The sequence below is a fragment of the Phalangium opilio genome, unplaced genomic scaffold (genome assembly GCF_054372755.1).
Source record: "Phalangium opilio isolate 3A_F unplaced genomic scaffold, DU_Popi_V2 ptg000031l_1, whole genome shotgun sequence".
Classification (NCBI taxonomy): Eukaryota; Metazoa; Arthropoda; class Arachnida; order Opiliones; family Phalangiidae; genus Phalangium; species Phalangium opilio.
Window position 1 is genome coordinate 8,204,064 of NW_028324158.1, and position 10,785 is coordinate 8,214,848.

The following is a 10,785-nucleotide window of genomic DNA, read 5'->3' on the forward strand; positions in this document are numbered from 1 at the left end:
CTCTGCCTTTTCCACTCGTGCTAGATTTTGGTTCCATATATTTTCTGGTGTCTAGGTCAATTCGCATGAAAGGATATTCGTATAGAATCCTGACAAACGCGGCTATTATATGGGAGATGACCAAACAACCGAAAAAGTTGAAAACCTAGAATATTTGATTTTTAAAGTTAATTGTTATTATGCAACGCTTTAAAACGCGCTAATGTGCAGCAAGATTTGATATCTAGTTTATTAGGGAGAAGGTATAAGGTGACTTGTTTTCGCGCGCCATAGTCCCGGTCCCCCTTTCAAAATACAAGGGGGGGCGGCGTAAAAGGAGCCCGGGCTATTTCGCCTCTCCTCAGTCGGAAAATTCATAATTTTCGTCATTCGCGTGGCGCTGACGTGAGCTTTCAAGAACCAATGACATGCTGGTTGTAATTTAGAGGCGGAGATTAACTCCGGACCTACGTTTGGACTGGAGATAAAGCTGGAAATGTGGCGAATTTATACCTTCTCCCTAGTAAACTAGATATCACTTCTTGTGTGCAGTAAGCTTTATTGCGCACGAGATCTTTTAAAGTAAAATTTAAACTTGGAAAGGACAAATTTCCCTCTGAGAAACCAGTTTTCTCTTTGTTAAACTCTATGTATTCCAAGGTTGGATTCTACTCTTTTATATTGTGAAACGCTGTAACATTTTGGCACTATAAACAGTGAGCACGTATGAGAATGAAGAACGGAGAGACCAAATTTTATGTCAGCCCCTCTTTCAAAACCGGTACCGTATCACTTGATGTCTGGCTCCTCGGCTGTGCGCTGAGATAGGTGCGCGTGAGAGAGATATCGGGCTGTTCCGTTATAGTTACCTTCCCACTTCCCTCTTTGATACTCCTTTTTATATGTGCTCACTAAACCTCTAGAATTGCTAACTCTACTTACTATGGTGACGTGAGTGAAGTCTTGTGGGCCTTGAAGCGAATAATTGTAGACTTTGTACACGTGATCATGCGTCAGATAAACGACGAAAGATAAATTGGCTAGTGGCTGGAATCCGGGCCACGATAAGAAACTATTTATGATACCTTACAAAAGAAAAACAATTTGTGGTCAGAAAAATAAAACTTTTCATAAGAAAACAATAAGGTGAATCAGTTGGCATATTACCTCCATGTCCCGAGAAACAAGCAAAGATGACCCACGCCAGACAAAGAGCCCAACCAAGTTTGTGCAATGAAGCGTACGATATCGCGTCCAGAATACTGTAAGGTTCACCCAGGTTCCAAGGATAAATTATGTAGGCTATTGTCAATCCCACGCCGAATGACGTGATCCATCCCAAACAGTTTACCATCTAAGTATTGATTAAAAAGTAAACAGAGTATTAACTATGCCACGGGTTTGCCAATTTTGAAACACTTCTGTGAAACCTTGCTTGTATTTTCGAAATTTTTAAAGTTTCTACAAGATTTCATACCTTGTTAATTTGGATTTTGGACGCTCTTGCTAGGAAAGTTCCCAAGTACAATCCAATAGCGTACACTCCGAAATATATGTACGGTTTAATGTAAATTTGATTCATATAATTGTAGAAAAATCTGTCAGGAAAAGATGAATTAGAAGCGTAAAGAAAAATACCAGAAATTAAGCTAGACACTTTTGAAAACATTTTGAACGCTTGAGTTTTTCAAAATCACAACTTCATTTTATCATGAAATTTTTTTTATATTTCAACTTTGCTAAAATGGTTCAAATACATTTCAAAGTGTCTAGTGTGAAGACGGGTAACAATTACTTCGCATCTACGAAGATAGTTAAAAAGGCTGGAGGGAAGCTGTAAGCGTACGTCACAAAGGCTGTTGCAGCGCATGACCCTATCGTGGCCAGAACAAGAAACAGCTTGGCCGTAGCTTCATTTCTAAAATAAGCATGAAAATGCTATATTAACATGAGTATACTCGAAACGCGTTCAATGTTTAGAGAACTAATTCATACTTTAATAAAATGAAAATGTAGACGAGAGAAAAGATGAAGCATTGTACGTCCACCGTCAGGTACCAAGTGTACCTTTCACACTGAAATTATTAAATTCACATTTTGTCAAAGTGTTTGGAATTTGCGTTTGAAGGTCAGTCAATTTGAGAGTTTAAGACAGCATTATAGACTAGTTTAAACACAGCTCTTTCGACCTGAACTTCTTTAACGTTGAGGTCCATTCACACTAGACTATATTTCGCTTGATTCCTTTCGTTGTCGGAATTAAACATACCATATCCCTAAAGTCGTAAAAATTGCTTATAAATAGCAAGTTTCGCCACCAATACCGTCTGCACAGATTAGCGTTGTCATTCAATTTGTCTTTGAAAAGAGGTCCTGAACCGGACAAAGGCCCCAATATAGACACTCCGATAGCTAATAGCAGGCATGGCAGTAACCTAAAACGAATGAATTTTCGTAATATTGCATTGATCAAGTATTATAACCCAACAATTTTGTTTCCAACTCTCTACCACTATTTGGCAAATTGGAAAATTAACTTTCCCTATTTACATTCCGTAATTTTTACGTAATATATTGTCCATGTTCTTAATGTTTACCAAGGAATCCTTGTGTAACCATTTTCTCAACGTATCTAGGCGGAGAGCTAGACTAATCATTATGCATGACGTATAACCTCGCGTTACTACCAACCAATGAAATTACAGTTAGTAAGACGTCAGAGTTATAAGGCGTGACCACGGAATGTAAGTTCTCAAGTCCGGCCCACAAAACCCGTATAGAAATTAGCGTCCGAGTTAAGGGCGTACAATGATACCTATTGGAACACATGAACTAGTAATTTTACCTGAAGATACGGCGAAAGAGCAATACCAGAGGGTTAACGGATTTACCGGAATCATGACGTTTAACCGCGTTGAACGCTACTAGAACCGCGCTGGAAAATAGAAATCAATTTAAATACAGGTGTTTAAATTTTTATGGGCTCAAAGACATTAGATAGTGCTCCAATGTTACCAGTCCACCAAATTTGGTCCGTATTATTTAAAGCCATATCTAACGTCTTTGTCTTAAGAAAACCATGACTGTGATCAAACATTAGTCTTCATTCAACATCGACTATAGAAAAATTTCTATTGAATACTTAGTATTGCTTACCTTAAGAAGAAAAACGTTATAACTGGAAGACCATTCAAAATAAATTGAAAAGAAAAACTTCGAAAATATTCAAGGGCTCGAGTATTTTCCCCTAGAGACGATTAAAAATAGTTAATTTTTTTTATCGAATATTACTTAATTGCGTTGCCTTACTCAACAAGTGAGGATCATTCAATGCATAAGCGTGAAACAATAGGATCCAGGACATCGTTATAACACGAATACCGTTCATGGCGCTCAACGTTCCAGGAGCCGCCTCTTTAGTGTTCATGAGCGCCATGAAATTTTGACGCATTGAAAAGTAACTAGACGCCTTGAATAATAGACCTAAATAGACGAGAAAGAATGTTTATATTCAAGTTAATTATTTTAACGCTTGTTAAAATATGGTGTACTAACTTTTTGATGGTTTAGTTTCGTTTATTTTGCTTCTGTAAAGCTCAATTTCGTGATAGACAGACGACACAATATTTAAGAAAATAATAGCGCTTATAGCTGAACTGAAAATATGATTCAAAACCATTAATTAACTTTGCTTATAAGCGACCTAATTATAACGTATGTATAGATGGCTTATGGATATATATCGAAGAGCTAATTACGTCCAATTTCCAAGTACACCTATTACCATTAGGTCATAAGATATGTTCCATAAATTTGTCACTGGTTACAAACTCGAGCTTGTCATGAAATGACGTAGGTGAAACATCATAGATTCGAGGTAAAGCGACGCCTGGTGAGGCGCTGTCAAAAGCTTAGTACAGACTAAATAGGAAGATGGAATTCCTGCAAAATTAACCACCGAGTGTAGGACTTCAATTCACGCTTGTCGTCGTTCTCGAACTAGTTATCTTTAGCATTACGAGGTATAGGTAGTGACATACTTATGGAACATTACTTATAAACTTTTGTTATTACGGATGGGATTACTCTCTTCAAAATCGAGTAAATACTTACATAATGGCAATTTGTACTATATCTATTTTAACTGGCTCCTTAATTTCGCAACTTCCAATCGAAGCTTCTAATCCCATTTGATCGGACACTATTAATATAATTGGTAATTAATAAATAGTAATTAAATTACTAGTAAAATATTAGGGTAGTCAAAATTAAAACTATCCCTTTAAAAGTAACTTTTATAGTTTAATTATCCCTTTAACGAAACTATTAGGTTTAAAAATAAACGTTAGAACTGCTTTGAGGTGGAAAACTTACTGGGTTCTAATATTTGGTTTAGATCGTCCTTTGTGCAAGTAGACGGTAAGCAAAGACCCCAAAAGTACTGTTCGTCATAAGTCAAAAATAGAGAGTCCCTTAATGTGGTCATTAACTAAAATTAAACAAGATTAAATTATGTCAACCGAAAAATTAGTAAGAAATAAAACATACTTCAGTTTTGAAAGTGGCATTTATGTGTGGGAAAACGTTCTCATTCAATTTTATGACGTCGGGTCTGGGCGGAAGTGTTGGTTTCAGCTTTATGATACAGTATTGACCCACATCCGGTTTGCGGGTCTTACTGAGGGTAGGTATGACGATGTCAATGCATTGGTGATAGCTTCCTAAAGCCGAAATTGTTCCGCTAAAAGTTCCTCCAGACGGTTTACCTATTGCATCCAACACTGTAAAGACAAACCTTTATACTTGGCTGCATTTTTGCAGAAGGGGATAATAGAAGAAGTATAACACTCTGTATCCTCTTAATACTTTAGTTATGTAACATGATTCTTCCCAGGTTCATGCACCTTTTTGTTTGCTCTCCCGCTCATCAAACTTCAGATGGGCATCGCACCGTGATAGGGTGAATTCTATAACAGTTTGGTACTGAATCCTCAGCAATCAATCCACAAACCTTGATTGTCTTGACGCGGCACAAAAACGCACAAGCGCATGCGCCTTGGCAAATAGTTAAGCGATAATATAGAGTAATGATGAGGGAACTATTTATCGCGTATGTTCTGATGTTGGGAAGATTCATGTTACAATTACCCCGCCCGCTTTGTGCTCGTACACTTCTCTCGAAGAGAAGTACTATATACTTCTGATGAAAGTGAATATAAAAATTTACTTACTTAAAAAAGGCCATAGTCGCATTTTTTTCAAAGCTCCAATTGCCTTCAAGATTGAGCCCATACAAGGTCCACTCAACACAACGGAGCTGTTTGAATTCATCAGACTGGGTAGAGCTTGATCAACCATTTTTTTAATCGATTCTTTCATGCTTTTTTCCATTGCCAAAAGCTTCTGGTAGGCGATTTCTTCGGTTTCTTCAGAAATAGGTGACTTCCATCCTTCTTTACTCGCGACATGTTGAAAAGAGTTTAGAACTAAAATCGCGAATAACGCGAAGATATATTTAGTTCCCATGTTCCGAAAGATGTCTTGCTCGGACTACAAATTGCGAGTCTTTGAAATTTGTCTATAGAAGTGACTAAAGTCTAGGAGGAAATCCGCTGTCCACCTTGTAAAAATAAATTATTTCTCTGTCATTAAATTCGGTGATGGTCATTTGTCGCTCGAAGTTCTTCAATTTTAAGGAAAGGTTTTATCATGAAATAATTCAAAGGTTGCACGAATATAGAAATTCCATCCATAATGTAGTGTTAGAATGAGCAACGATTAAAACCTTTTTCGTAGGCTAACGCCATGAAAACTTGAACACATCATCCGATATGACAATACTATAATTTCTTAAATCTGAGCATTTAAAATACTATAAATCCATGTAATTTTAGAAGCTGGAATGAAGAACGGCTAGCCGACTCAATGCCCATTATAGAGTCCCTCCCATGAACACGAACAAAAAAATTAAATTTTCTTATTGGCTCGCTTAAACTACGTTTTGATGCCGTTGCTGACGGGGACGGCGAAAAATATGTAGTTCCATTCTACCTCTGACGTTATGACCCGCCTCTTCTTTCATGCCCCTCCCCCCATCCCCGGGGAAGGGGATCCGGGACTTTGATGCGCGACCACATTACTCTGTTCTCCATTATTCCTTCTAAAATTACACGGATCCCTGCTTACTATATAAAACAATTACTTCAGTTAGATTGTAAATGCGAATCAAGCAGTACAGAGAAATACTATTGGGTGTATAGAACATACTGTTGTTTTCATCGCGTTGTTACGCAATTGCTAGAATAATACTAATTTGAAAGCAGAAATTCGTTTTTTCTTTCATTTTATTTAAATTGAAATTTTAAAAGATAATTTAATCCCTTTACGCATGCACGTAACGTTTAGAATTTTAATTTCCCAAGTTCAGAAGAGTAGAAGCAGAAGTATATAATACTTCTCTTCGAGAGAAGCGTACGAGCACAAGGCAGGCGGGGTAATTGTAACATGATTTTTCCCAACATCGCTTAACATTTGGAGCAAAAGTTTTAAGAGAAGTATATAATACTCTCTTCGAGAGAAGTGTACGAGCACAAAGCGGGGTAATTGTAACATGCTTCTTCCTACCCAACATCATCAAAACATTTGGAGTAAGGTTACTAAACCGAATCATATGTGCGATAAATAGTTCCCTCATCATTACTATAAATATTAGCGCTTAACTATCTGCCAAGGCGCATGCGCTTGTGTTTTTTTTTTGTCCCACGTCAAGACAATCAAGGTTTCTGGGTTGATTGCTGAGGATTTAGTACCAAGCAGTTATAGAATTCACCCTCCCACGGTTTGATTAGCAGGAGAGCAAACAAAAAGGTGTATGAACCTGGGAAGAGTCACGTTACATTAACTAAAGTAAAGAGGATACAGAGTGTCATCCTTCTTCTTTTATTATCCTCTTTTGGTATTATTCAATGTTTTCCAAAATACAACGAATTTGGGAAAACAGTAGATTACCCGTAAAAGGATGGAAGTCAGGGTAATAACTCGTTTTTTCTCCGATTTAATTCGAACATTGACTTAAAAGGGTTTTTCCTGTTTTCAATTCAAAAGGAAATTTTATGTTATTCCAACCTTCAAACGCAATACGTCCTTACAATAACTACTAACAATTTAGAATTCTTTTTTTTTCAGTATTTGTCATAATTTTGAAGTGTTTTTCAAAGAAATTTATATTAAAACGACAATTAACGTTAAATTGGTTTATTTTTAACGAGGTTTTAGGTAGGCCAATGTCACGTCACGTTATTTTGATGTTTTATATTAATAAGTTAATCATAATTTATTTAGACATTTTATAACAATTTTATTGTGAACCTATAGTACATATCCATGGTGTTATGACGGAAATCTTTGCTAAAGTATGTTTTTTACTGTTTATCTACCCTTTAACAGTACTATTGTAATACTCTAAAAGGAAATACATGCAAAAGAACGAGAAAAAAAGAATATAACTGAATTTTAACGAATTCATTAGGGAAATTTGTGCACTTTTTATTTTTAACTTTTTCAATGACGTATAGGTCCATTAATGATTATAATGAAACTGTACATGCAGTTTAAGTGATGTTTTTCATTATTCCCCCCACTTACCACCAAATTTTAAGATTCAAGTCAATTTCACTAGTTAAAGGCCGACTTCCATCGAAAAGGGTTCTAGCGAACTGAAAACCGAGCATCGAGACTAACAATGAAGCGACCTTGCCGATTTTCGAACTGAAAGCCGTGCAATGCGGTTCTAGCGAACTGAAGATGAACAATAAAAATCCTTTTAAATTTATTTCCTCTCGAATTTTTGCTTTCCCCTGAAGGAAATTCTCTATTGTGTATCTTCAGTTCGCTAGAACCACATTGCACGGCTTTCAGTTAGCTAGAACCCTTCCATCTTTTACCCCAGCGGGGATTCGAAAATCGGCACGGTCGCTCCATTGGTAGTCTCGATGCTCGGCTTTCAGTTCGCTAGAACTCGTTTCGATGGAAGTCGGCCTTTAAGAACCTACGGTGGAGATATACTATAGAGTAAATCAAATTAGAGAAAAAGTGATAATTTCAAGTGATTGACCATGCATTTATCTCTTTGAAAATGTCAAAAAGCTTATAATTTTATTTTTTAATAAACAAAAAATCAATATTCAATACATACCAATGCCAATATTAGAAACTTGTAAATATTGCAGTATGAAAACAGTTGTTAATTAGATAATTTTCATAATAAACCAGCATGGGTCACGTGGTAAAACGTCTCGACCTTGATGCCACTAGTCATTAATTTTAGAACATTTCCAACATTTTTGAAATGTCCTTATCATTTTGGTTAAATGAAAGAAAAAAGGTTCGATGTATACTTTAATGTTTAATGAATATGAATTACAATTAATACACGCTATTTCGCGCGAATGACATTTGCTAACTGTGTTTACAGAGTCGCTAATATACGCAAATACTGTTCTGATTAAGCATCATAATAAATGAAAGAGTAATCCCCTTTCATCCTAATTATCAATGTATTAATTAGCTTTTTGAAGTACAAATTGTACATCGCGAGTTGCGGTGACACAGCGAGATGACTTAGATTTGGTTCTTGGTGCGTATAGAATGACTTGTTGGAGTAGATTTAATGGTGTACTGAAAGTTAAGTTAATGAAGAGAGCCAGAAAATGACTGATAAGTAGAACCGCCAAGGCTTGGAATATCTGATGAATGACATAAAATGTATAATTCATTATAATATGTATAGATACCGTTTACCATCTGAATCAGGTGAAAAGGTTAGCACCCTATGTCTTAAAACGCCTTATAAAGTGCTAGCATTTAAACCTGTTTAACTATTGACAAAAGTAACGAACCAAAACTTTGTGCGATAAATCAATCGGCCCTTGAAGCTGATTTAAGTACCAGCTAAAGACTTGCACGTTTACAAGGTACAACTCCAAGGTAAATCTAGACAGAGGCTGGAATCCAGGCCAACTGAGAAAGTCTTTGATCCATCCTAAATCCAATTGGTGCCTTAAATTATACCCTTTTGGAATGCAACTTCAATAGAACCCTTACCACCGTAGCCGTAGACGCAACTAAATATCACCCATGACACACTCACTGCCCAAGATAGGCGATGTAAAGAAGCGAAGAACACGGCTTCAGTCATGCTGTAATTAGGTTCAACGTTCCATGGATTTACACCGTATACAATTGTTAAGGCAACTGCCGTAGCTACCAGCCAGCCAAGTAATGCATATTTCTTATTTTGTATAAAAAATAATGAACAGTTTTAACCTTCGATAAACCATAATTTGTTGATGAATTGAGGACTATCATACAATTGGAATCTTTAAAGATCTTCTGCTCGCTATGAACGTTCCAACGTACAAACCAAAACAGTAAACTCCTAAGTACACATACGGTTTAAAGTACAATGTGGACAAAAAATCCCTGGCTAAACTAGAAAATGCAATAGAAATAGTTCAATATTCCGAACTGAAATGTACGCCCGTGATCGAGTCGCGAAATATTGATTAGGTGGAAACCAACGTACTCGACATCGATGAGGCTAATTATCAAAGTGGGAGGGAATTCCTTGAAGTAGGTTACGATGCCAGTGCACAATAAAGAACTCAATCCCATCAGGATTAACAAAATGTTAGCTGCCTTTTTACTTCTTTTGAAGAAAATTTTGTGTTACGTATTTGATATGAATCATTGTATCATAGGATTAGCCAGATTAATTAGTAGATCAACACTTACTTAGATAAAGTAAATACGTAAACAAGTCCAATGAAAAAGAGTTGTATATCCATTGAAATGTACCATTGTTCAAAATTGCACTGATGAAACAAAATCGTGCAAGTTTTAACTAAGTTTTTAACATTAGGGTATTAAATGTTCGCCCAACCACTAACTATTACCTGACATGACTCAACCAAGCCCAACATAACCTAACTTTGCCTAACCTGCATCCATTGTGAGTCACACACCGCACTCGCTCTATACTTACTGCCTCGTCCGTGTCTTGGAAATTAACGATAAACAGCAAATTCATCCACCATTTCTCGCGACATTTATTCGATTGTTCTGTGATTTCTGACACGGGTCCTTCATGACTGAACAGGGGCATGAGTATACAGATCATAATCATTAGACCGCAGGGAATTAATAATCTAAAACCAATCAATTTGTGGTAATTACTAATTTATTGCATTGTATAACTGGGGTGTTACTGAAAGGTCTGAGGCGGTGTTCGTTGGGCGAATGTTCTAATACGTCTACTGTTTACAAGTTATGATTTTAAGAGTTTTTTAGGGATGACCCCTTTAATTAAAATAGAAATCATTGTCTTTCAGTTTCTTAATTAAATTTAAGGGGTCATGCGTAAAGCTCTGCCCAGAATTGCTGACAGACCCTTTCAGAAACACAAATTATACAAACCTCCAAATTCTTCGTATTAACACTTTTGTATAACTGAAAGATGTTTTAGTGTTAAGCTGTTTCGATGCCCCGTACGAAAGCAAAATAGACCTATGAGAAGATTATGTTCATAAATTAAATCTAAAATTAAAGTTACTTCTAATAATATTAAAAACCTACGAAATTAAAACAAAGGTAGATAAGGTCAAGTGTGTGCTCTTAATTACTTCTAAAAGAAAATCAGTTTGTAGATTTTTTAGATTCAGAGCATTTCCTGAAATAAACATGCGGTAAAGATTAAGCGATTTCAACCTACAATAGGGAGGGGGGAATAATGTATGGTCTTACTCATCA

The 10,785-nt window shown here is 36.3% G+C and overlaps 1 protein-coding gene across 1 annotated transcript; it reads right to left on the reverse strand.

Annotated features, from left to right (window-relative positions):
- Positions 1–964: 964 nt before the first annotated feature.
- LOC149690403 (O-acyltransferase like protein-like) lies at positions 965–2,561 on the reverse strand. The gene is made up of 6 exons (XM_089870428.1): positions 2,530–2,561; positions 2,249–2,414; positions 1,975–2,054; positions 1,775–1,897; positions 1,457–1,577; positions 965–1,333 (listed from the first exon to the last, which is right to left on the reverse strand). Exons 1-6 carry the CDS (start codon positions 2,559–2,561, stop codon positions 1,052–1,054), a joined length of 804 nt encoding a protein of 267 aa, XP_089726554.1. The 3' UTR covers positions 965–1,051.
- Between the last annotated feature and the right edge of the window lie 8,224 nt (positions 2,562–10,785).

Coding starts and splice junctions, on each gene's coding strand:
- LOC149690403 (XM_089870428.1), bottom strand. CDS start 2,561: ATGGACAATATATTACGTAAAAATTACGGAAT. Junction 2,415..2,529: donor TTACGTAAAAATTACGGAAT/GTAAATAGGGAA, acceptor CATTCGTTTTAG/GTTACTGCCATGCCTGCTAT. Junction 1,578..1,774: donor ACTATCTTCGTAGATGCGAA/GTAATTGTTACC, acceptor TTTTCCTGACAG/ATTTTTCTACAATTATATGA.